The 27,643-nt window shown below is 41.7% G+C and overlaps 2 protein-coding genes across 11 annotated transcripts in view; both read left to right on the top strand.

The window, feature by feature from the left end:
* The window catches only part of Caprin2 (caprin family member 2), a 48,319-nt gene extending 46,596 nt beyond the window's left edge, over window positions 1-1,723 (top strand). For all 8 annotated transcript variants that reach the window (XM_057778884.1, XM_057778892.1, XM_057778908.1 and 5 more), the window contains one exon: window positions 832-1,723. In XM_057778884.1, coding sequence (XP_057634867.1) covers window positions 832-1,397 — 566 coding nt within the window. In that variant the 3' untranslated portion in view covers window positions 1,398-1,723. The remainder of the gene's footprint in view (window positions 1-831) is intronic.
* A 16,758-nt stretch (window positions 1,724-18,481) lies between these two features.
* The window catches only part of Ipo8 (importin 8), a 70,698-nt gene continuing 61,536 nt past the window's right edge, over window positions 18,482-27,643 (top strand). For 2 of the 3 annotated variants that reach the window (XM_057774370.1, XM_057774380.1), the window contains exons 1-2: window positions 18,482-18,738; window positions 27,160-27,241. In XM_057774370.1, coding sequence (XP_057630353.1) covers window positions 18,655-18,738; window positions 27,160-27,241 — 166 coding nt within the window. In that variant the 5' untranslated portion in view covers window positions 18,482-18,654. The remainder of the gene's footprint in view (window positions 18,739-27,159; window positions 27,242-27,643) is intronic. The other variant, XM_057774391.1, reaches the window with a different exon arrangement.

The raw sequence follows: 27,643 nt of genomic DNA on the forward strand, positions 1-27,643 counted from the left end.
TGAATTGCTTTGCAGTTAGTAGTTCTAAAAGCTGATGTCTTTTAACTAATCTTGAATTTTCTTGAGCCCTTTTATATTATCTACTTTGTGTGGAAGACTGGTTACTGAAAAATTAGCTGAGTGACAGTTACTGATATTAATGAGTTTTGGTAAATTACTCAGTTTGGGGAGAAAGACTTTTTTTTTTTTTTTTTTTTTTTTTTTTTTGGTTTTTCGAGACAGGGTTTCTCTGTGGCTTTGGAGCCTGTCCTGGAACTAGCTCTGTAGACCAGGCTGGTCTCGAACTCACAGAGATCCGCCTGCCTCTGTCTCCCAAGTGCTGGGATTAAAGGCATGCGCCACCACCACCCGGCTTTTTTTGACCTTTTAAAAGACAAAAGGCAATTGACAGAAGATATCTTAGGATCTATTCTAATATTTTTAATTTTTAATATTTAACTCAAACTGGACTCAATTTTGACTTTTCTCTGTTCTCTTTGTCATTTCCATTTATAATTAGTAGGTAATAGAGTACTTAAAATTTTTTACTTATTTTTTTTATTTATGAGTAGTTTTCCTCAGTGTAAGTGCAGTGCCTACAGATGCCAGAAGAGGTTGTCAGATCTCCTGGGACTGGAGTCACAGACAGTTGTGAGCTGCCCTGTTGGTGCTGGGGTCTGAACCCTGGTTCTCTGCAGGAGCAGCCAGTGCTCTTAAAGCATTGAGTTATCTCTCTAGCCCTCCAGTATTGCTTTTGTTTTGAAATTTTGTGTTTTCATGAGCTGATTAATGTTAAATGTCCTGTCAAAGCTAATGCCTCACTGAAAACTCACTGTTATTAATGAACAACAGGGTGGAGCGACTCCTCTCAGGTGAGCAGCCCAGAGAGAGACCGTGAGACTTTTAACAGTGGAGACTCTGGGCAAGGAGACTCCCGGAGCATGACCCCTGTGGATGTGCCAGTGACAAGCCCAGCAGCTGCCATCTTTCCCATACACGTCTATCCCCTGCCTCAGCAAATGCGAGTTGCCTTCTCAGCTGCCAGAACATCCAATTTGGCTCCTGGAACTTTAGACCAACCTATTGTGTTTGACCTTCTCCTGAACAACTTGGGAGAGACATTTGATCTTCAGCTCGGTAGATTCAATTGCCCAGTCAATGGCACGTATGTGTTCATTTTCCACATGCTGAAACTGGCCGTGAATGTGCCTCTGTATGTCAACCTCATGAAGAATGAGGAGGTCTTGGTGTCAGCCTATGCCAATGATGGTGCTCCAGACCACGAGACAGCTAGCAACCATGCCATTCTCCAGCTCCTGCAGGGAGACCAGATATGGTTGCGCTTACACAGGGGAGCAATTTATGGGAGTAGCTGGAAATACTCTACATTTTCAGGCTATCTTCTTTATCAAGATTGAAATTCAGTTCAGAGTAAAAGAATGAAGTTCTCACTAGTGGGTCTAAGGAAAAGTAGTCCTTGCCCTGGTGATTAGCTGTTGGGGAGAATATTTTGTTCCTAGAGGAAGAAGGAGTTCCTTACTTTTTTGTTTTCCTCTTTATGTGAAAACTTTGAAGCGGAATTACAATTAGCACCAATCTGGCACTTTACAAATTGTGATGTAGCCTTGCTAGTCACAGAGTGAATGTGTATCGTTTGCACTTAGCCCTCAGCTGTGTTAATGGTCCGCGTCCTGACTGCCTCAACTTCAGACCAGTTACAATGCCTTGTTGTGCCTCAATAAAAACTTAGACTGCACCTCCAGCTGTTTCTGTGTGCATAAACGTTTGATTTGAGAGGTAAGAATTAATCACTGACAACTCTGGAATGATGATTGACTGAAGGGTTCGTGGGTTATTTTAAAAGACCTTTCGTGTACTAGGTGTACATGTGTACTCTGCTTTTAGTAAGATGCTGGGTTTAATTTGCATAGACAAAGTGCTGAGTAATCAAAAAGTTTAAGCTTTGTGTTTATATCCTGCCTCTCCTACTCTTGACTACCCTTGGGTTAGCTGTTTTACCTCTAGGATTGAGCTCTCTTTCTTCCCTTCTCCATGAAAAACAGGATCAGTTGTGAAATTCTACTAAGGACATATCTAAACATGTAACCAACACAGAGCCCGGCGTGTGTGTGTGTGTGTGTATATACATACACATATATATGAATATATATACATATACATAATACACATGTGTATATATGTATATATAGTGCTATAGTTTTCTCCCCCCCATTCTGAAAACTAGGGTTTTGTGGATATGTGTTCACAGTCTGAAACAGTTCAGCAGCTACTGTACCTTTGGCATTCATTTAGACAGCATTGTCTCATATTTCATAGCTTAAACTGAAATCTCTTAGTTATCACTACATATTTTATTTCTCAGTTACTATAAAGAGTTGTTTCCGGAACTACTTTGTTATAAACTCAGGAATATATGAAGGTTAAAGAATGACACGGATGCAACTCACCTTCCAAGGCAGAAAGTTATTTTGATTTTGTTTTGTTTTGTTTTTCTGAGACAGGGTTTTTCTGTGTAACAGCCCAGGCTGCCTTGGAACTAACTCTTGTAGACCAGGCTGGCCTTGAACTACAGAGATCCGCCTGTCTTTCCCCCGGAGTGCTGGGATTATGGGTGTGTGCCACCACCGCCTGCCTGTTTTGATTCTTGATTTTCATGTCCAGAACACAGAGTACATAGAGAAACACTGATATTATTAAACAACACCTGAAGGCAGAACAGCGCCCAGGAGCAGGTAGTTATCAGGTCGGGGCTTTCTCAAGCCTTTGAATCTCTAGCTTAGCCTTCAATTTCGCCATACAATAAATGTATTTACAGTATTGTTGGCAACTCTATCCTCTGCGGTTAAGTCCTATAACAATAGATTTGCTCACTAGGTTGTCCCCTAGCTGTCTGGAATTTCCTATATAGACCAGGCTGGCCTATCATTGTCTACCAAGTACAGGAGTGCACCACCATGCCTGACTACTCTCTGCCTTTTAAAAAAAAGGTACTTTGCGTGTGTGCCACATGCATGCCGGAGTTCCAGCAGGTCAGAAGAGAGCATTGGCTCCCCTGAAACTGGATTACAAGTGTTTGTGAGCCAGCATGTTAGTGCTGGGAACTATCAGAACAGTAAGTGCTTTGAACTAGCAAGAATCTCTCTAGCCCCCCATTTTCCACCTTTTTTTTGAGACAGAGTTTCTCACTAAACCTGGACCTCAGTGATTAGGTTAGGACCTTAGTGATAAAGGTTAGGCTGTGCTTCCCCTTGGCACTAAAGATTTGAACTGAGGTTCTCATGATTGAGTAGCAGACACTTTACCCATTGAGCCATCTCTCCAGCCCAGATGCCTTCTTTAGCCAGAAAGTCTGACACATTCTTTTGGCAAAGGCTGCTCAGGGCTTCTGGTAACTCATGCTATTGTGAGTGATATTATCACTATCATTTATTAATATAGTACTATTTTTTTTAAATTTACAAACTATTTATATGTTCTCACTAGGCACCATGATCCAGAGCCCTGCCAAGATAGGCTCTCTTAGAATCGAGGTGCCCAAGAATAAGCTAAATAACATTCACTGACAGATGACTTAACATGGCTTAAATGTGCTCTGTTAAACTGATGAGATTTATGTGTTGGTTTTTAATCATACGGGATCAAGTGCATTCTGGATGTTGTGGCAATAGGCTATTGTTTTTTAGACGGGGTTTCATGTATGCTAGGCTGGCTTCAAAGTAGCTCTGTACCTGAGGCTGGCCTTGGACTCAAGATCTTCCTGTTTCTATCACTTTAGTGCTGGGATTATAGACTTGCACCACCATGCCTGGCTCTAGGTAGTCTTTAGGTCTGGGCTATTAGCTTTCATTTTCTCTCTACCGTATGAACTACTAACAGATTAGTAGATGAGCTACTGTCTACAGATTGATTGTACAGTAGTTATTCTGTGTGATATTCTGTTTGGACAGCTAAGGTATTAAATCTTTAAAAAGGCCATAGTGGCAGTGTCTAGATAAAAATTACTTTGATATTTCAAGCAGAAACTATGCCAGATAATTCTCACTCTGAGCCATATCCCCTGGTAGGTTGTCCTTGTGACTTCCCTGGGTATAGAGCTGTCTTATTTTATGACTTTAGCCTTTCATTCACTTTTCTTCCCCTGCCAACTCTTGTAGGAATGTGGGTTTTCCAGTTGTTCAGTGAAAGTCTCTAATTGAAACTGCAGCACTTAGCTGACCTGAAAAGCAGCCTCAACTGAAGAATGGATGAGGAAAATGTGGTACATTTACACAATGGAGTACTATACAGCAGAAAAAAAATAACGACAGCTTGAATTTTGTAGGCAAATGGATGAAGCTAGAAAACATTATTTTGAGTGAGGTAACCCAGAGGATGGAGAAAACAGGCTCAGAGGTGAAGTATATATGCAAATCATAATAAAAGATATCCAGGCCAACAAAGCGAGGGCATCTGTAAACAGATAGCCTCTTATGCAAAGTAATATAAAAAATTGGGATGCATAATGAGTCATAATGAACCATAAGATATAACCATAAGTTATAGCTGAGGGCAAGCCACTTTAAATGTAAGGACATTCGAGAGCAAAGTTTAGCTTCCTGTTTTACGCTGACTTCCTGTTGTTTTGGCTACCTTTAATAACATTGTCTTTAATGAGTATTCTAAGTAGCTTTCTATCGCTGTAACAAAAATTCTGACCAAAAACAATTTGGGGAGGAAAGGGTTTATTTTCTCTTACAACTTTAGGTTAAAGTTCATCATAAAGTAAGTGCAGGAAGTCAAGGCCTAGAGGCGGGAACTGAGTAGAGACCATGGAGTAATGCTGCCTACTGGCTTCAAAGGGTGGCACTATTTACTGTGGGCTGGGCCTTTGGGCTTCTCACATCAATCTTTCCTCTTTTCAGATGACCCGAGCTTGTGTAAACTTGATTAAAAACTATCACTTGGAGTCTGTCCAAAAAATAGGGAAAATTGGCTTTTAAGTGATATATTCTAAATTATTTATTTAGAGACAAATGTAGGGTCACGTGTAGTTGTTAGAAATAAGATGCATTCCATGAAATCTTTCCCAGTTTCCTTCGACAACGTCTTGTGAAACGGCAGTCCAGCATCACAGCCAGGATGCCAGCACGGACAGGATGGCATTTTCACCACAGACCTACTTCCTCCTTATGTCCTCTCTCATGTTCTTGGAAACTTAAGATATTTTAATAATTCTTAGGGGATTATATAAATACAATCTACATACAGTTCTGTGCACATGTGTTCAGGTTGCTGTCTGTTTCATTGTGTCTTAGTTCCATTCTGTGATAAAATACTCTGATAAAGCAACGTGGTGGAGAAAGGGTTTATGTGAGCTCACAGTTCCAGGCTACAGTCCATATGGCAAGAAGAGGCAAGGAAGTTGGCAATAGGAACTTGAAAGCTCTAGCCACGTCACATCCATTATCAAGAAGTAGAGAGAAAAAATCCATACATTCTTGTGCTTAGCCTGCTTTCTTTGCTCACACAGTTCAGGATCCCCTATATTGCCATCCATAATGGGCAGAAATGATAGAAAAATCTTCCTTCAGATCTTTGCTTTGACATAGTGTTTCTTATGAAATTAGGAGACTTCTAGTGCATTTTCTATTAATAGCTGATTAAATTTGTCATTACCTTGTGCTAGAGGACCTGATAGACCCCTATAGGATCTGATAGGTGATATATACAATGGATGATTTCTGTTTCTGATTACTGGTTGTAGTTGAATAAATAGTGGAGTTAATTTTGAATCATCTGGAATAATTTCAGTGGTTTCACTGTGTAAAAAGATTCTACATATTGAATTCAGTAACTATATTAAGAGATTCAGGAAAACCTAACAACACCATAAGAATGACATACAGCTCTGATTTTTTAAACTGAACCATAAGGGTTTTGAGTCACAGTACTTAATTTTCTTGAATTGCCTTAACACTTTTATTTGCATCAGTATAGAATTTAAGAGCTCCAGAAATTGGTGTCCCTTTTACTATATGAGGAAGAATCCAATTAGTTCTTTTTATAAACTGAAATCTTTTGCTTCTGGAGTATTTGTTGTTAGTCTCTGAGATAAAGTTCCAGTCCCTAGATGCTAGGGATTTATTTCCTGAAGAGGTCAATCTGGATGCCAAGACTTTGTTGAAATTATTGTTACACCTGTGTCTATGTCTAAATCTTCAAATTTAGTGCCATTTATTTGTATTTTTAGCTTTGGTCTCAGGTCATTTATAGCAGTTTTCAAAATACTTGTTTTCTGGTCTTTCCTGAATTTTTTTTGTTTTATATACTGAAGCTGTTCTGCCTTTATTACATCCAGAGCAGTGTTTCTACCAGGACCACCAAGTCCCAAATAATGACACAGAGATTTCTTATTAATTATGAAAGCTTAGTCTTAGCTTAGGGTTGTTCCCAACTATTTCTTAAAACTTATATTAGCCCGTTTATATTAATCTACATTCTGCCACATGGCTTGTTATTTCTCCTCAGTACAGTAGGACTGACTTCCTTTCCACCTTGCTGGTGAATCCTCTGCCTCTGAGATTCCTTCCCAGAGTTTCTATCTCTTTCTGGAATTCCTGCCTATCTTCTCCTGCATAAACTATTGCTGTTCTGTTCTTTATTAAACCAATCAGAAGGTTCCTTAGGTAGATGAGGTAAAACATCTTCACAATGTACAAAAAGATTATCCCACAGCAATGTTGTTTTTTTTCCAACAGATATTAAATATTTTAATTGCTCTATGGATGAGTTTCTCATAGGGAATGCTTGAATCAAATTTGATATCATGGCATTCTCTCTACCTTGAAAATCCTGTCTAGCTACTGGCTGTTCAGATTTTTATTATATCAATCTGAATGACAAATCTTCATAGTGTACAAAAAGATTATTTCACAATTTTCTCTCTTTGTCTAAATAAAAAGGAAAGGGCTTTTTTTTTTTTAATTGATTTTTGTTGAGCTCTACATTTTTCTATGCTCCTCATTGCCTTTCCCCTCCCGGTCAACCCTCTCCCATGATCTCCACGCTCCCAATTTACTCAGGAGATCTTTCCTTTTTCTACTTTCCATGTGGATTAGATCCATGTATGTCTTTCTTAGGGTACTCATTGTTCTCTAGAGTTCTCTGGGATTGTGATTTGCACGCTTGTTTTCTTTGTTTTATGATTAAAAGCCACTTATGAGTAAGAACGTATGATAATTGTCTTTCTGGGTCTGGGTTACTTCACTCAAAATGATGTTTTCTAGCTCCATCCATTTGCCTGCAAATTTCAAGATGTCATTATTTTTTAGAAATTCATCTAAATATAGGAAATACAGATGCATGGAGCTGACTTCTTTTGCTTCGTGTATTTTCAAGATTCTCCTTATAGCATACCTCAAAACCTCATCCTTCTTTATAGTTAAATAATATTCTGTTGTATGGACATACCCATGTTTTATTCATCAGTTCACAGATGTTTGGGTTCTGTGCATTTTGGGGCATCATAAGGAAATGAAGATTCATGAGAAAGAAATCTCTACTTTCATAGACAGCTCTGCAGGAATAGGGTAGACAAAAAAGATTTAATGATAATAAGATCTCCACATATAGGCAGAATATCCATCACAGGAAGATCTTCAGGGTATATCAGAGAGTTCCATTCCTGGTTTCATGACTTGATTCATGAAGAGAGGAGCAGAGGCGAGAAAGGCTTCCCACTGCCCTCTCAGCCTCCTCTGTTTCTAATGAGCAAGTCACAGGAAAGACATGTGAGTGCTACAGAAGCTCACTCCCCCTACTCACAGCTGGGTCAGTCGCTCTAGTTAGGTGGTCTGTTTAGTTGTTTGCTTTGGTTTAGTTGGAGGTGTTGTTAGTGATAGGATCTTGCTATGTAACCCAGGCTACTCTTTCTCACTGACAGGCTTAAAGGGATGTTGTTCTGCCACTCCATGCTTTAAAGACATCTTTAAAGCTTTGCTAAACTATGTTGATTTGGATCACAGTGGTGCAGGAGATGCAGAATCTGGTGGTGAGCTGTCAGAAACCATCATGTTAGTAACTGGGGTCATCACAATCAGAGGCCCCTTGGAAATGTACCTCAGACATGTGCCCCTCTATTGAACCAACCTGGAGTCCAGCCTGTAGCTTGCCAGGTTTTGGGCTGTCCACCATCAGTTTCAAGTGGCTCCTATGTAAAGTCTCTGCTTGGCAGCAGGTTTATCCGTGGACCAGAATGGAGGAAACTGGCCTCTGGCTTGATCTCCATAGAGACCAGAAAAGTTCCTGGTCTCTCAATCTGTTCAAAAGAAGGCTGTGCTGTGCAGGTCACTATGGTGAGTGCACATCTCAGCTCACCCATGTACGTCTTTTCAAATGGCCAAGCATCTTAGATCCTTAGATGTTCTGATCATGTTTTTTGGTAACGGGATCCTTACCGTGGTCCAGCTCCAGCACAGCCACTTTATGTGGGCTCCAACTTCCTTAAGTGATGGCAGTGGAGACAATCACACATGACAGGGTCCCCTTCTTCTCTAAACTTCTCTAAGGTGTCTTAATATGGATCTATTAAATTTATTAGAGATTCCTCACATGAGGCACCAAAACACATTGGTTAAAATGTTAAAGATAGAGGCACCAAAATGTATTGTGGGCACTAAGGAAAGAAAGCTCATCACATCCCCTGGGATTAATTTGACCCAGGGCCAGCACAGGTTTGAATTCTCAGCTTTGCCCCCTGTGTTTTCCATCTGTCTATAGCCTGTGTTTTTTCAACTTGTCTGTGGTATGTCTGCTGTGTGTCTGTCTATGCCTGCCTGGTGTCTGACTTTCCCTCTTCTGTGTGTTGAATGTTAACCCTAACAAACGGTTTTGCTCTGAATTTGTTGGACAGCAGTAAAACAATACATGGGGCATATATAAGCGATAGTTTACAGAAATCTTTAATGTCTGAGTTTCTGTTCTGCCCGGTTCCCACAGTCATTAAGTCCCAAAGAAATCACACAGAGGTCTACATTAGTTGTAAACTGATTGGCCCATTAGCTCAGGCTTCTTATTAACTCTTATAACTTATATTAGCTCATTACTCTTGTCTATGTTAGGCACGTGGCTTGGTACCTTTTCAGCGAAGCAGTCACATCTTGCTTCCTCTGCGGTTGGGTAACGGACCACTGAAGTGGACTTCCTTCTTCCCAGAATTCTCCTGTTCTCATTGCCCCACCTCTACTTCCGGTCTGGTTGTCCCTATACTTCCTGCCTGGCTACTAGCCAATCAGCATTTATTTAAAATATAATTGAGAAGCCGGGCAGTGGTGGCGCACGCCTTTAATCCCAGCACTTGGGAGGCAGAGGCAGGTGAATCTCTGTGAGTTCGAGACCAGCCTGGTCTACAAGAGCTAGTTCCAGGATAGGAACCAAAACCACAGAGAAACCCTGTCTCGAAAAACCAAAAATATATATATATAATTGAGAGAATACAGACTATTGTCCCACACCACTTTAACAGTTTTCCAAAAAATTGTTCGTTCCTGGCTGCCCAGACCCGAATAGTAACACAGAAACTATATTAATTACAACACTGTTTTTTGATATAGCTTAGGTATATTTTTAGCTAAATCTTACATTTTAAATTTATCCATTTTTATTACTTTATGTTTTATCACGAGGCTCATGGTTTACCAGGAAGGTTCTGGAGTCTGTCTTCTTCAGCAACTATATGGCGTCTTCCTGACTCTGCCTACTTTCTCCCAGTATTCAATTTAGTTTTTCCACCTGGCTCTATTCTGCTCTGCCACAGGCCAAAGCAGTTTTTTATTAACCTATGGTAATAAAACATGTTCACAACATACTGAAGGGAAATCCCACATCACTAACTGACCCTGAAGCATTCAGTATTGCAAACATGCCATTTATCAAGCAATATCTGTATGCAGGATCCAGCATTTACAGTGGGTACTTGTTGTATAAAGTTACTTGCACTAGGTTACAGCCATCAGTAATCCCCCTTTCTGTCCCCATGGTTGGTCTATTCTGAACATTCATATACTGAAATATACAGTGTGTTTGGTTTCTTTTGCTCAGCACATTTTCTGTGTTCATCTATGTTACAGCACATATCAGTACTTCATTCCTGACTGACCAAATAATGCTCCATTGTGTGGATACCACATCTTTATCCATCTGTTGGTGGACACCGGAGTGTTCCCACTGTTGGGCTACTATGGATACTGCCTCATGTCAGTTTTGGTATAAATGCCCTTCTTCTCTGGTGTAAGGGTATAAATGGAACTGCTGGGTGTACCATTCTGAGGAGCTACAAAACTGTCTTCAAAGTGGCTCCCTCTGTAGGTGTTCCCCAGCTTTCTGTAGGTGTGGCTCCCACTGTAGGTGTTCCCCAGCATTCTGTAGATGCTCTGATTCCTCACATCCTCTCAGGCACTGCTCCTTGTCCAGCATTTCACTGCAGCTGGTCTAACCAGCCAGCGTATCACTGTGTTTCTCGTGGAGTTTGTCTAGTGAGCATCTTCTCATGAGCATTCGGCCATTCATACTTCTTGTCTCATGAAGTGCTCACTTACATCTTTTGCTCCTTGTTTAACTGGCTTATCTTTCTCCATTGCACTGGAAAAACCCTTCACGGATTTTAGAGGCTATTATCAGATACCTGATTTGTGATCATTCTCTTGGAACAAATATCTTATGAACTGTCTTTTCACTTTCTTTATAGGTGACTTTTAAAGAACAAAAATTTAAATTTCTGTGAAATCCAATTTTCTATAACTTTGTCTTCTTGAGCTTTTGATGTCACATGTAAGAATTCTTTTTCTAGAAATATTTATTTATTTATTATGCATACAATATTCTGTGTGTATATGTCTGCAGGCCAGAAGAGGGCACCAGACCTCATTACAGATGGTTGTGAGCCACCATGTGGTTGCCGGGAATTGAACTCAGGACCTTTGGAAGAGCAGGCAATGCTCTTAACCACTGGGCCATCTCTCCAGCCCCACATGTAAGAATTCTTCACCAAATTCCAGATAGGGAAGATTTTTGTGTGTTTTCTTTTAAACCTTTCAAAGTGTCATACTTTATGATCCATTTTTAGTTTATTTTTGCCTGAGGGATGAGTTGTGTGTTGGAATTTTTAGTTTTGTAACTACAGGTATTATTATTACAACACCACATACTGGAAACGTTATCCTGGTCAGGCAACATGGCTCTGTAAAGGCACTTGCCATTAAGCCTGACAACTTGAGTTTCATCCCCATCAACAATCACGGAATATTGGTCTTTTGCTTGGACACCTAGCTAAGTTGACTATTTGTAATTGAGTTGTACTTGTTGAATTGCTTATACAATACTTGGGATTTCTTGTATATTTTGAAACCGTCTGTAGATAAGGACAACTTCATTTCTGCTTGTCCGTGTGCATAGCTTTATTTTACACAATGGAGTGCTACACAGCAGATAAAAATAACGACAGCTTGAAATTTGCAGGCAAATGGATAGAGCTAGAAAACATAATTTTCAATGAGGTAACCCAGACCCAGAAACTCAATTATCACATGAACTCACTCATAAGTGGTTTTTAAATATAAAGCAAAGAAAACCAACCTATAAATCACAATCCCAGAGAACCTAGACAACAATGCGTACACTAAGAGAGACTTACATAGATATAATCTACATGGGAAGTAGAAAAAGTCAAGAGCTCCTGAGGAAAATGAGAGTATGGTGACCTTGGGAGAGGGTTCGAAGTGGGGCGGGGCAGGGAGGGAACAGAGAAAAATGTAGAGCACAATAAAGTCACTAAATATATATCTACAAAAAATAAATATGCTTTTTCCATTTAATATTTTTTGCTTTTTTGTCCAAAATCAGGTGTTCGAAGGCGTGTTGATTAATATCCAGGTCTTTGATTTGGTTCCATTGGTCCTCTTGTCTGTTTTTATGCCAATACAAGGCTGTTTTTAGTACTGTAGTTCTGTAGTAGAGTTTGAAGTCAGGAATTGTGATGTCTTCAGAAGTTCTTTTATTGTACAGGGTAATTTTGGCTATCTTGATTTTTTTGCCTTTCCATATGATGTTGAGTACCATTCTTTTGAGGTCAGTGAAGAATTTTGCTGGGATTTTGATGGTCATTGCATTGAATCTGTAGATTGATTTTGGTAAGATTGCCATTTTTACTATGTTAAGTTACCTACCCAAGAGCATGGTAGATCTTTCCACTTTCTGGTGTCTTTTTCAATTTCTTTCTTCAGATATTCAAAGTTCTTGTCATACAAGTCTTTCACTTGTTTGGTTAGGGTTACTCTGAGATAGTTTATGCTATTTGTGACTATTGCGAAGGGTGATGTTTCTCTGATTTATTCCTCAGTTCATTTATCATCTGTGTAATGGAGGGCTACGATTTTTTTGTTTTGTGCTACATTACTGAAGGTGTTTATGAGTTGTAGAAGTTGCTTGGTAGAATTTTTGGGGTCGCTTATGTAAACTATGATATCATCAGCAAATAATGAGAGTTTGGCTTCTTCTTTTCCCCATTTGTATCCCCTTGATTTCAAAAGGAAAGGTTTTAACTCTAACATAATAAAGCTATAAATAATAAGTACAATTATCAGGTAAAAATTACATTTACAATGTCCAGTTCATTTGCATTTGTATTTCTCTGTACCAACAGCTACCAAATAACCGTACAGAGACTTATATTAATTATGAAAGCTTGACCTTTAGCTAAGGATTGTTTCACCCAGCTCTTTTAACCATTTATATTAATCCATGTTCTGCCTTGTGTCATTACTTCTCTTCCCTCTTGCATCTTCCTTTTTCCTCTCCTGTTTGACTGGTGACGCCATCTTTGTTCTCCCCAGTGAGTTCTCTTCCTGTCTGCAAGTCCCATGTAACCTCTTCCTGCCTAGCTATTGGCCATTTCACTCTTTATTAAACCAATGGAAGCAACACATCTTCACAGCATACACAAAGATTGTCTTCAGACTTGTCCTAAGCATTTAAAGCTGCTAAAATCATATAGTGCCAAGGTCTGGTCACCAAACTGAAGCTGCCTTTGTAATTCGGCATATTGACCTTCACATAGATATTGGGAAATATTAATGCCTCCAGCCCTATTTTGTTGTTCCATGGCCCTAGCTTCCTCTTTCCACCATGTTCACCACTGTAACTGAGGAACATCTTCCAATATTGCTGTTGCCAAATCTTTCCAGTTTTTGGGCATAGTTTTGTTCTTGTTTGCCTATGAAATTAATATATGCTTCATATGTGGTGAATACATACATACATACATACATACATACTGTATGAAATGACCACATCCTTAAATCTCAGATATTATTTCTTTTTAAAAATTTTTTATTAAGAAATTTTTAGTACATTCTTTTCTCATTTTATATAGCTATCCCTGTTTCCACTCCCTCCCTTCCTCCTGTTCCACCCTTTCCCTCCACCCCCATCCACTCTTCAGAAAGGGTAAGGATTCCCTTTAAAACAGAAGTAGAAAATAAAAAGATAAATAACTGTAGCATTATACAGGGACCTATTTTATGATATTTCCAATCCTTAACATGGGAAAGGTTTTTCTTTTTATCTGCAGCTGTCACAATTTCTATGTCTTTGTGATCATGACACATGTTGTAAAGCCAAGATTATAATAATCTCAGTTGTCCAATTTCATTAATGAAGACCTGGGATCCAGATGCTGGGGTGAAAGCCTGCTAGCTCAGGGAGGCCGAGAAAGCACCCAGCTGCCCTTCTTCCTCAATCATTGTCCCTGAAATTCCTCTGCTGTTGTGGAATAATCTTTTTGTATACTGTAAAGGTGTGTCACTCTGATTGGTTTAATAACAACTAAGTAGCCAATAGCTAGGCAGGATTTTCAGGGCAGAGAGAATGCTGGGAAGAAGGCATAGACTCCAGGAGACATAGAGCAAGCAGTATGGGCACTCTGGAGATGAGTTAATAAAGACACAAGCTGAAAGTAAATTAATTGAAATGGGTTAAATTATAAGAGCTAGTTAGAAACAAGTCTAAACATCAGCCAAGCTTTCTTAATTAATAAGTCTCCATGTCATTATTGGGGAGCAGATGGTCTCTGATGAAAACTCTGCCTGTACTCTGTCATCTCAAAAAAACCAAACCAAAACTCAAACATAAAGCAAAAAAAAAAAAAAAAAAAAAAAAAACGAGGTCACAAATCACAATCCCAGAGAATCTAGACAACAATGAGGACCCTAAGAGAGACTTACATAGATCTAATCTACTTGGGAAATAGAAAAAGACAAGATCTCCTGAGTAAATTGGGAGCTGGGGACCTTGGGAAAGGGTTGAAGGGGAGGGGAGCAAAGAAAAAAGAGCTCAACAAAAATCAATTAAAAAAAAAGTTAAAAAAAACCCACCTCAAACTAAAATGTCCCTCCCTTCTACTTCCTATGCATCTCTCTCTCCATCCTCCTGAGTCCATCTTACTCTCTCTGGTTTTTCTTATTCACTTCCTGTCTGTTGTGTGATGTTTTATTTACTCTTTTGGCTTTGGGGGGGGGGGTGTCATCACCCAGGTCCCAAATAAATCACAAATGGAGGCTTATTCTTAGTTATGAATGCCCTTCTTTAGCTGGGCTTATTTCTTTCCAGTTTTTCTTAAATCATCCCGACTACCTTTTGTCTCTGGATTTTCCCCTTTTCTTCTTTAAATCTTACTTTCACTCTTACTCTGTTTATGGCTGGGTGGCTGAGTGGCTGGTCCCTGACGTCCTCCTCCTTGTTCTATCTTGTTCCTCCTCGTCCTCGGTTCTCCTTCTATTTATTCTCTTTGCCTGCCAGCCCCGCCTATCCTTGCTCCTGCCTCACTATTGACTGTTCAGATCTTTATTTTACCATCAGGTGTTTTAGACAGACAAAGAACCACAGCTTCATAGAGTTAAACAAATGCAGCACATCTTTACGTGGTTAAACAAATGTTCCACAGCATAAACAGAAACAACACACCTTAAAATATTCCCAGCACTGTTCACTGGTTGCTTGCTTTGCCTCTTGACTTATGGTTAACTTTATTAAATCTTTACAGTGAGCAGAAAACTCTTGGATTAAAGGTGTGTGCTGAGTCATACCACAACTAGAAAACAGGTTTGTTGTGGAATAATCTTTTGTGCACTGTGAAGATGTGTCACTTTGATTGGTTTAATAAAAAGCTGATTGGCCAATAGCTAGGCAGGGTTTCCAGGCACAGAGGATGCTAGGAAGAAGAAGGGTGGAGAAGCCAGGAGATGCAGAGAAAGCAGTATGGGCAATATAGAGCAAAGTAGATTAAAAGATATGGGTTAATTTAAGTTATAAGAGCTAGTCAGACACAAGGCTAAGCTATGGGCCAAGCTCTCATAATTAATAAGTCCTTGTCATTATAGGGGAGTGAACAGTACTGATGAAAAAAATCTGACTACAAATGGTTTCTAAAGTGGGACTAGAACCCACGACCCTGAAACTAGGAGTATCATGCACTACTGACTGATCTAGCTAGACTTAAATCATAAAAGGAAGTGGGACAAGCCTAAACTATAGACCAGGCTTTCATAGTTAATAATAAGTTTCTGTGTCGTTTTTTGTGAGCTGAAAGCCCAAAGAAAAATTTGTCTGCACAGGTTTTTCCGGTAAATAATGCAGTCTTGAGGTTTACAGTATGATCAGATACCTGCCACAAAGGAGAACTAATTTTTTCTTCTGCCTTCTTTGTGCATCATGTGCACAAACATACATCCAATCAAAACACGCATGTGAAAAAACAAAAGATAACAACAGAATAAAACACAGCTACAACCAGCGGAAGACAATTTAGTAAGAGGAATTAAAATAAAAGGACTTACTGCACTTGGTCTCTAAAGGGGCCAGTCCTGATTTTGTCAGTTTCAAGAGAATCAAGGCCAGAAAGTTGGGGATGCCTGCTTGACACATAAATGGAAAGAAAGAGGAGAAATAGAAAATGAAGAGCATTCTTTGCAACAAATTTGAATACGAATTAAGAATTAGTATCACTTAACGTTTTTATGTTTTTCCCTATTTCTTTTCTTTTTTTTTTTTTTTTAATTTTTGAGATGGGATCTAGCTATGTTGTCCAGGCTGGTGATTCTTTCACCAAAGCCTTATACCCAGCTTTTAGGCTGAACTTTAGTTAGTGGGGAGAAAGAGGCTGGATATCTCAGAGGAAAAAGTCTTACAGTTTGTCAGCAAAGAACATTTAATAAGTACCACAGACTTATTTTTATGTTAAATTTTTTTAGATTTATTTTACATATCTTAGTGATTTTCTTGCTAGTATAACTGCACCCTGTGCATGCCTGGTGCCTGAAGAGGTCAGAAGAGGGCTTTGCATTCTCTGGAACCAGTGCCATGGGTGGTTGTGAGCCAACTCGTGGGAGCTGAGAATTAATCCTGGGTCCTCTCCATAAGCAAGTGCTCCTAACTACTTACTCATCTCTCCAGCTCCCCCCATTTATTTTAATGAAAAAAAAAAGCAAAACAGAGCCAGGCTCTGGAGGATATGGGAGAGGTTCTGTTCAGGATGTAGGGATTGAGGTGCAGAGGTACACAGAGGTGAATTTGGGGGTGAGTGAATACTGCTGCCAGGGATTTTGCTCATCTTTGTAGTGCTCTCTAAGACAGAGTGGGGTACCTGCGAACATCCCTGTGATCCAGAACAGCTACCGAAGGAACAAGAGGTAGTATTTGTTGAAGACAAGGAACAGAATTGTGTCAACAAGCACAGTAGGTCGGAGGAGGACACAAAGCAGAAAAGGATGTGTAGTCTGCAAGAAACCGTTCAAGAACTAAGGGACAAGGGAGTTGAAGAATAGGTGAGTGTTCTAAGGGAAGGTAGAACAGGTGATGTGGGGTTATGAACAAGCAGCCTCCACTTACAAACAGGTTTACGTAGTAAGGAGAACATTGAAGTGAGGCTCAGGATTGAAATATCAGCACTGGAAAGACTGAAGCAACAGGATTGCCAAAAGTTTGAGACCAGCTATGAAGAGAGATAGTGTATCAAAACATAGGGAGAAAAGTCTCTTAAGAGTTAAGATTTCACAAGTAAAGGAAATTGAGGGTTGGGGTAGGAAAGGCAGTGTTTCAAACTGAAAATGTGTTTTCATTCTGATGGCTGAGTGCATAAAGGACTGAGATGGGCAATGCTGGAAGCAGTCCCCATATCGTACACACTCTGTCTCATTTTGTATCTTCTTTAGGTTTTTCAAGACATGGTTTCTTTGTGAAGCCTCGGCTGTTCTGGAACTCACTTTGTAGACCAAGCTGGCTTCAAACTCAGAGATCTGCCTGCCTCTGCCTCCCGATTGCTGGAATTAAAGTCATGTGCCAAACCCAGTTAATTGAACCAATATGTCTTGATTATTGCTCCCGGAGGATCACGGCCTCTCAGCAGTATCCCACAGTCATCTTTACTGTGTGTATTTAGAACCCTCTTTTGGGTTCACCGGAGGCAAATTTTGCTGATATTTGTATGCGTTGCAGTTGCGGATGGAAATAGTGTAACCCTTCCTGCCTTTTTTTTAAAAATATTTATTTATTTATTATGCACACAATATTCTGTCTGTGTCTGCAGGCCAGAAGAGGGGACCAGACCTCATTACAGATAGATGGTTGTGAGCCACCATGTGGTTGCCGGGAATTGAACTCAGGACCTTTGGAAGAGCAGGCAATGCTCTTAACCACTGAGCCATCTCTCCAACCCCCTCTTCCTGCCTTTAACGTTGAAAGTCTGGACATTTTTTGCCACTCTTAGTCATAAGGTTTTTCTACATATGGACATTTGATTACCTTTCTATTAGATGGTGAGTTCTTCCATACAAACTTGCATTAATTTCGTCTTGTTATAATATGATATCTAAATATTATAATATTCTGTTTGAAAACACATTTTTTAAAAACATGTTCAAAGAGTGAATGGCAGGATTAAGGGTGTCTCTCATACATTGAAGGAACCTTTTCCGGAGGTTTTATGATTTCAAGGTCCCAGCAAGATTGTCTTGAAACAGCTCAACTGTGATGCCCCAGAGGTCTTGAACAAGAGGTGCCGCTCCACTTAGATATGCCTAATTTGCAGCATCTGTAAGTAGATGCCAGGCCATGTAACTTACTTTGATTACACTGGTGGGCGGGCAGGCTAGGATTTCCGTACGGCATAATGGCGGCCGTCTGCGGGAGTTCAGCGGGCGGAACGAATCAGAGCGCCTTTCCTACAAAGCCATGTCAGCATCCTGCAGGAGCACAACAATGCGATGTCGGCTACTGACAAAGCGTAGAGCGTTTTCCGTACAGCAGCATGGCGTCCCCCTGAGGAACCGGTCAGCGCAGCACGCGCCAGGGAAGAGGCGGTCGTAAAGGAGTCGCCACTTCCTGTTCTCTCACCTCCCACCGGCTGTCGTAAAGGGTGAATGGAGAGAGAGTTGTGGGGGGGGGCGAAGGAGGGAGGACAGGGGGCGCGGAGTCAGAGTGGCGCAGCAAGTAGCTGCAGGCGGCGGTGTCGGCGGCAGGGGGTTGGGGTAAGGTGGTTCCCTGTGGCGTCCGGGCCCGAAAGGGCCAGGAGATAACCCGGCTGCAACCCGGCCTGCTGGCCCTGGGCCGGAGTCCCCGCCCGGGGCCATGGACCTCAACCGGATCATCCAGGCGCTGAAGGGCACCATAGACCCGAAGCTGAGGATTGCGGCCGAGACGGAGCTAAATCAGGTGAGCAGCAGGCCTGCTTTTTCCTCCTCTTCTCCCTTCCCTGCCTCCAGCCTCCCACCGCAGCCTGAGACTCGGACCCTTGAGGAGCTGCTGGAGCACCTGTTGGGCATCCGGTCCTTTCTCGGTGCGCTTGTCCAGCCCACTTGTACAGCACAAAGAAGCTATGAAATCCTTGCCAGTGTTCTTTGGGTGTGATTTCTTTTCCTTAGCGCGCTTAACGCAGGGACGCGGTGGGAAAATTCACTAGAGCTGAGCTAGCTTTTCTCCGGACCCGCCCTTTTCAGGTGTTGCTGTTGGAAACCCGGTCCCTCGCCTGCTGCTGGCTTGGGGCAGAGTTTTGCTGGAGCCCTGGGCAGTGCTGTCAGAGAGGCTTCTAGGGAGAGCACGCGGTTTCCATGTACCACGTACCCTTTCAAAGACCGGACTATAATACACATTTGAGGCATTTCTTTCCAGTGCTGAAATGTGTGTTACTTTCCTTACTTTCCCTTTCTTTCCTTTCTTCTTTTTGTCATTTTCTTTCTTTGCGGGGACAGGGTCTCACTATGTAGTTAAACAGGCTGGCCTGGAACTCAGAGATCCGCCTGCTGCTTCTGCCTCTGCCCCTAGACTTCTGGGATTAAAGGTGTGCTACCACATCTGGCCCAACACTTGAAGACTGTAATAGTCATAAGCTCCGTTTCTGCACATATAAGAGGGACCATGGGTCCCTTACTAAAAAGTACAAATTAAAATCTCCTTGCATGACTTGACAATTGTTTGAGGTTGCTACAAGTGTGAGTGATATTACTTAATTAGTTTATCTTAAGGGGTTGCCAGGACCAGTAGCCTCTGCTTCTCTGAGAACAACTGAGCATGCGAATTATGGGGCTTCATCCATGATGCAAAGACTCTGAAAAGCTGGGAGTGGTAACAGGTTTGTATTTTTACTGGCTCCCCCAAGGTGATTCTGTGCCTCCTAAAAGTATAGGTCAGTGTGTCTGTTCTAGTTGAGTTTTCAAAGCACGTCTGTTCGAATCTTTGAAAGTGATACTATTAACTGAAAATCTCTGTGAAGTTTGCCGTACATGTGAGTCCAGGATCCCCAAGAGATAAGAAGGAAAGCTGAGATTCTGTTACTATCTATTTGGCTCTGCTGTAGACTGTTCAAGAATTCTTGAGGCAGGCCCTATTTGGTTTCCAGCCCTGCTCAAGCCTGTAATCCTAACACACACAAAGTTGTGTTGAATGAAAGGCTAAGAAGGATGTTGTGATGTTTCAAAAAGGAGCATGACAGTCACCCTAGAGTAAGAGTCACAAAGTCAGTGCCTGTCCCAGACTTTGTAGAGTACTGTCTGGAGCAACAGCCGTTAGGTACATCCTAGGGACTGTTAGTACATCTTACTAGCTACATGTTAGTAAGAATGCCATGAGGGCAGGACTTGCAGCTTGCTGGTGCGCACACAGAAGGCTTCCTGTTTGACACTGCTCTCACCACAGAGCAAGAGGTCCCTTTGATAGTGATAAGAGGGAACATAACTTTGATGCTATGCTATGCTTTTTGCCCATAGCCTAACCTTGCCTTCCGATTTGCCAGCATATAAGTGCAGCTTTGTTTGGAAAGCAGAAAAGGCTTGAAGCCTGCAGAACCGGGAGAGGTTCGATCCCATGCTCTCTTCATAGTAATCCAAATTCTGTCTTTACTCTTCCCTGCTCCATATCTATTCATCTCACCAGAGACCGTTTTCTCTGTTACTTGTATTTTAAAGTGTGATACCCCAGGCTTATCCCTAGCACCGCAGAAATCAAACCAAAACAACAAGGTAGCATTGCTGTGCCATTCCTTGAGCGTCTATATCTTGTACAATCCACGTTTTGGATTGTAATATGCCTTCAATAAGTTTTTGTACTTGGAGTAGAAAGACTAGATGCGATATATTTTATTGTTCATGTGATTTTGGTATTGGGTTTGCATGCTTGTCCCTTAGCACCCCTGTGTCATCCTGTCTTGTTGCACGGATGGATAAGTATCTGCTGTAAGGGATTAGAGTTCAGCTCTTTGATGTCCAGCCTCCCCCCAGACTAGACTGTCTCCACCTTGCTGTGTAACTGAGAATGCTCTTGTACTTCTGATCCTCCCGTGTCCACCTCCCGAGTGCTGCACTACTGTGTGGTTCCTGTGGTGCTGCCTCTGGAGCTTGGGGCTTTGGGCATGCCAGGCAAGCACTGTGCCAGCTGAACTACACTCCTCCCCATCTGCTTTTTCTTTGTATATTTACTCCTCTTCTTCCTCCTCTTCTCTCCCCCATCTCTTGAGATAGCGTCTTCCATGTATCCTAGTCCTCCTACCTCAGCCTCTTGTATGGTGGGATTATTATAGGTGTGCACTGTCATACCTGGCTTTTTGTTTCTTTTGGTGGGAGAGGGGTTTGAACCCAGGATTTTGTTCATGCTAGGTCAACCGTTTACCACTGAACTCTTATTCTCAGCCTTAAGACATTTACTTTCATTGTCAAGTTCTGGAATAATCCTTACTTTATAGATGTGTATTTTTTTTATCTTTTTGTGGTGGTGCTTATTGATCCCAAGATCACACAGGTGAGACATACCCCAAGCTACATCCTTAGGATCCATCATTTTCTTTGCCCTTAAGGAGTTTGCTTTTAGGAATAACGAGTTACTTGCTGAATTGTGTTCTAGGCATTGGTATGAGACTCTGCTCAGGAGCTCACAAGCAAGTTGGAGACAGGTTATGAGTTCTGTAGGGAGCAGTTTACAAGTGTGCGGGGATAAATAGATGGGATGGTCACTTTCTAAGGGCGGCATTGCTGGAGACCGGGAGGCTGGAAGAAGAGAGGCAGGCCAAGCACAGGGCAGGAGCAGAGGGTACAGCACGTTGAGAAACGCTTCATCCATCCACCCCACCAGCTGGGGTCAGAGACCAGGAATCTCAAGTCTTGGCGTTGTATGAGTGTTCATAAACCCTAGGATTTAAGTAAGAAACACAACAGTTTATGTTCAGAAGGCTTCACAGATACAAAGCAGATAGACCCACGAAGTCATTGAGAAACGACTCCTCTTTTTTGTTAGAAACTTGGAGCCCAAAGAGGAACATTGATGGGGTATGATTTGTGAGGGAAGTGCATTTGCCCTGACGTTTTAGCTTGCCAAATTCGCATGGGTCAAATCAGCAAAGAAGTCCATGTTTCAAAGTTCCTTAAAATGGCCAGCGGTTGCAAAATAGGGGTTCCGAAATGTGTACAGTGGCCACAGTTTTAATAAGAAGCATCAGTCTAAGTGTGCAGTTTATTTTCTGTGTGTATAACAGGTTTGAAGAATTGTGGGGTGATGGTGGTGCATGCCTTTAATCCCAGCAGTTGGGAGGCAGAGGCAGGTGGATCTCTGAGTTTGAGGCCAGCTTAGTCTACAGAGCAAGTTCCAGGACAGCTAAGGCTGTTACACAGAGAAACCCTGTCTCGAAAAACCAAAAAAACAAAAACAAAACCAACCCAGCAAAAAACAAAACTAAAAAACTGAAGTCAGTTTTTATGATTATAATAAACTATAGATGTTTATTTTTGATTTGATCTTTCACTTTTCAAAAAGCTATAAACCTAAATTATTTTAATAACATATATATTGAAATTATAGAAGACTGAGTTAAATTCATATTAAAATTTCCCCCATAAAAACTACTGTTAAGCTGTACATGGTTGTGTACTCTTTTAATTCCATCACTCAGGAGGCAGAGGCAGGTGGGTCTCTGTGAGTTCGAGACCAACCTGGTCTATGGAGTGAGTTCCAGCAGCCAGGGCTAAACAGTGAACCCTGTCTCAAAAAAAACAAAAAACAACAGCAACAACAACAACAAAAAACCAAAAGACAAACCAAACAAACTGCTGTTAAAAACAGATGTTTTTTCAAGTCAAGACTTTTTTGAGATCAGGTCTCACTGTATAGCTCTGATTGGTCTGAAACTTGCTAAATAGATCTAACTCGTCTTAAACTCAAAAAGATCCACCTGCCTATGCCTCCAAGTGCTGGGATTAAAGTCATGTGCTCCCGAACCCAACAGAAAGATTTATTCTTAATTGTATGTATAACTAAGAATGCATATACATAAATAACGTGTATGGGTATGTATGAACACGTGAATGCAGGCTGTGGAGGCCAGAGTCGTCAGAGCTCCTGGAGCTTGAGTTACAGGCAGTTATGGGCGACCTAGCGTGGTATTGGAGCCTGAACTCAGGTGACTGCAAGGGCACCGAGCACTCTTGATGGCCATGTTCCCACACCTGTTTATTTTCAGACAGGATCTCATGTAACTCAGGCTAACAAATCTGTTTTTATTTAATTTTAATTTAAGTTTATTTTTTTAAATTCTGTGGATGTATATGGGTATATGCAGGTGCCTGTGAAGGCCAGAGTCACCAAAACCCATGGAGTTGGAGTTACAGGCACCTGTGAGCGACTTGATGCGGGTGCTGGGAACTGAACTTGGATCCTCTGAAAGAGTGGTAGCTGCTCTTACTTCTGAGCTCTCTCACCAAAGCTGTTTTTAAACATTTTTATTTATGTGTATGACATGTGTGTGTGTCCTGAGAAGGCCAGAAGAAGGTCTTGGCTACCCTGGAGTTGGAGTTAGGGATGTTTGTGAACCACCTGATGTGGGTATTGGTGACTGAGCTTGGGTCCTCTGGAAGAGCACTTGCCATCCCTCCAGTCTCCCATACCTGCTTTTAAAAAACTACTTAAAATTTTTTTGTAGTTTCAATTATGAATTAAAAGGAATGTATCCTTTTATTGATTGATTGATTGATCGATTGAGATAGAGTAGCCCTCCCTGACCTGGAACTTGTTTGTAGATCAGGCTGCCCTAAAAATGACAGAGATCCACCTGCTTCTTCCCCATGAGTGCCGGGATTAAAGTGTATACCACCGCACCTAGTTGGAAAAGTCATTTTAAAAAAATTGAGTGGGGCCTGAAGAGATAGATTAGCAATTAAGAGCTGTTGCAGGATATTTGATTACGCTGTGAACCCTGAGATTATGATATTTACTGGAAAAACCTGTTTTCTAGTTGTGGTGTGGCTTAGCCCTAGCACGCACCTTTTATCCAAGAGCTTTTTGATTGAATACTGTGAACAGGATTAAATAAAGTCAACCATAGATCAAGAGACAGAGCAGGCAACCAGTTGACAGAAAGTGAATATTGGATATGAATATTAAGAAAAAAACCGTAGAGATTAAGAGGGAGTCAGGAGGACAGATAGAGAGACTCACAGGAAGTAGAAGGGAGAGACGTTCAGTTTAAAGAGGTATTTTGAGATGGAGTAGTAGAAGTGAGAGGCTTCTGGGACTTTGACTGAGGAGGAAGGTCACCTGAGTGCGTTTTCTGTGCTAGAAAACTTTGACCCTAGCATCTGGCTCCCGAGTCCTTGTTAAAACTGAATGATTGACATCTTCTTAAAAACAACACTGGATGCTTTTCCAGAGGACCTGAGTTCAATACCCAGCACCCGCACATTGGCCCACAACCATTTGTATCTCCAATTCCAGGGAATCTGATTCCCTCTTCTGATTTCTTTGGAGCCCAGGCACATACGTGGTGCACAGACATGCATGCAAGCAAAGAATTTATTTTATTTTATTTTATTTTAAAGATTTATTTATTTATTATGTATACAGTGTTCTGTCTGCATGTATGCCACCAGACCAGAAGAGGGCACCAGATCTCATTATAGATGGTTGTGAACCACCATGTGGTTGCTGGGAATTGAACTCAGGGCCTCTGGAAGAGCAGGCAGTGCTCTTAACCTCTGAGCCATCTCTCCAGCCCCCAAGCAAAGAATTTATACACATAAAAATAGATTAAAAAAATTTGAATGGGCTGGCAGCAAGATGACTTAGTGGGTAAAAGTGCTTGCCCTCCAAACCTGATGCCCAGAGGTTGATCCCTAGAGCTCATGTAAAGATAGAGAGAATAGACGCCACGGGTTATCTTCTGACCTCAGCATGGGCATGCGCGCGCGCACATACACACACACACACACACACACACACACACACACACACAGAGAGAGAGAGAGAGAGAGAGAGAGAGAGAGAGAGAGAGAAAGAATATATATATTTGAGAAAAATGAGCGGCTGTACTAGCCTACCTGTGTTTCAAAGGGTGATGTTGCCTGCATAGGCTTTAGAAGCCGTCAAACTGAATGGACCCTGTGGAGTGTTCAAGGTCTGGTTTCTCTCCTTGAGAATTTTTGAGGCTTCTAGCAATGTCAATGGGCAGGTCAAGCAGAACTCCAGGAATATGCAGAGCCGTGGGATGGTTCAATACTAGACATCTATGCAGAAATATGGTCAGAAGGAATGGGGTTCTATGTTGGTTGTGCCCATGGCCAGACCCAGAAGCAGATCAGATTAAACAACCTACGGATGAAAAGGCCCAGGCAGCAGGCTGAACAGGAAGCTGTTAGCATGGACTCTTGAGGCATTGTGATATCGAGAAGACGGTGCCTGGGAATGTCGGTCCTCTGTGCTGTCCGTGTTTCACTGTCTCTCTCTGGAGCAGCCTCTCTCTACAGCACGTGGAATTCACTGTCCTTCTGGACCAGCCTCTCTCTATAGCACGTGGAATTCACTGTCCTTCTGGACCAGCCTCTCTCTATAGCCCGTGGAATTCACTGTCCCTGTGGACCAGCCTCTCTCTATATCCTGTGGAATTCACTGTCCCTGTGGACCAGCCTCTTTCTATACCCCGTGGAATTCACTGTCCCTGTGGACCAGCCTCTCTCTATAGCCCGAGGAATTAACTGTCCCTGTGGACCAGCCTCTCTCTACAGCACGTGGAATTCACTGTCCTTCTGGACCAGCCTCTCTCTATAGCCCGTGGAATTCACTGTCCCTGTGGACCAGCCTCTCTCTATAGCCCGAGGAATTAACTGTCCCTGTGGACCAGCCTCTCTCTATATCCTGTGGAATTCACTGTCCCTGTGGACCAGCCTCTCTCTATATCCTGTGGAATTCACTGTCCCTGTGGACCAGCCTCTCTCTATATCCTGTGGAATTCACTGTCCCTGTGGACCAGCCTCTCTCTATATCCTGTGGAATTCACTGTCCCTGTGGACCAGCCTCTCTCTATAGCCCGAGGAATTCACTGTCCCTGTGGACCAGCCTCTCTCTATAGCCCGAGGAATTCACTGTCCCTGTGGACCAGCCTCTCTCTATAGCCCGAGGAATTCACTGTCCCTGTGGACCAGCCTCTCTCTCTCTACAGCACGTGGAATTCACTGTCTCTCTGGACCAGCCTCTCTCTATAGCCCGTGGAATTCACTATCAATGTGTTTTATCTTTTTCTCCTGTGCTGGGGCTTCTGGTTTCTGAAGATGACATTTTGTTTTGTTTTCTGTTTGTCAAAAGTACATATCAAGAAAATTAAATCCCAGATAATCTGTGGTGAGTAGGTTATATTAGTTGCTTTTCTTCTTCTAGTAACACAATACCTGATACAAGCAACTTAAGGGAGGAAGGGTTTATTGAGGGTGTAGTCCATTATGAGGGGGAAGGCCTGGCATTGAGAACTTGTAACAGTTGGTCACATTGCAGTCCACAGTAAGGAAGAGCTAAATGCTGGTGTCAAGCTGGCTTGCTGCTTTTTCTTCAATCCAGGACCCCAGCCCATGTAAGGAGTGTCTTCCCGTCTCAATGAACTTAACTACAGGTTCCTTCAGATATGTCCAGAGGCTTGTCTCTGAGGCTGATTCTGTCACGAAGACTGTCAATATTGACTCCCACAGAGGTCCAGTAAAAGGTTGAGATTGTAAATCCATCCATTAGTAACTCTTAGAGTTGATCAATAAAAAGTGAAATATCTCCTTTCAGAGGATAAAGGGTGTAAGAAATTTGTAGAAGAAATGAATGGTCAACAGAAAGACCTTGAGTAACAGAGGAAGTATCTGTTAAAATAGTAATAAGATTTTAAAGTTTCAGGGTTCCTGAGGTAGGAATGAGCACTCCTGTGCAGGTGTTAGAGGGTTACCTAGACTGCTTTGTGGGGAACATCATAAAAGTATTCACATTTTTGTTAGTTATAAGAATTTTTTTCCTCTTTAAAGTATTTTCACAACCTTCATTTTACCTCAGAATTTCTCTAATTGTTTACAGTTTTTCTTTTATTTGGACAGTAATATATTCTTTTTTTTTTTTTTTTGGTTTTTTTTCGAGACAAGGTTTCTCTGTGGTTTTTGGAGCCTGTCCTGGAACTAGCTCTTGTAGACCAGGCTGGTCTCGAACTCACAGAGATCCTCCTGCCTCTGCCTCCCGAGTACTGGGATTAAAGGCGTGCGCCACCACCACCCGGCGACAGTAATATATTCTGTAATGGTGCTAGTAGCTATTCTGAGTGCCCTATTTTTACAAAACATTTCTTTGTAATTTCAGTCCTACAAGATTATTAATTTTGCCCCCAGCTTGCTTCGGATCATAGTCTCCGACCATGTGGAGTTCCCAGTGCGTCAGGCAGGTAAGTTGCCTTTTCAAGTCAATGAGGGTTTCACTTTAAATCTAAATAGTTAAATGTACTGTACAATACCTGCAAAATGAAAACATTTACTTAATAATAAAAAAACCTTCCAAAAAAAAAAAAAAAAGACTTGTACAAGATCTTGACAGTCAAAATTCCAGCACAGATGCAGGGACGATCCTTAAAGCCCCTCCCCTAGTGGAAGAGCTGCTAGCAGTTGGTGGCTGCTGAGGAGAATCACTCTCCTTTGGGGGTGTGGCTCTGTTAAGTTGCTCGTGCCTCACTGGATGTCCACACACCCATGCTCATAGGGCATCTCTAATTAGGCTCGGGGTTATAATAACAACAGCAGAACATAAAGAGGACATGAAGATGGGAGGGTGATGTCATAGTGGTCCCTAG

Source organism: Chionomys nivalis, chromosome 1 (assembly GCF_950005125.1).
Source record: "Chionomys nivalis chromosome 1, mChiNiv1.1, whole genome shotgun sequence".
Taxonomy (NCBI): Eukaryota; Metazoa; Chordata; class Mammalia; order Rodentia; family Cricetidae; genus Chionomys; species Chionomys nivalis.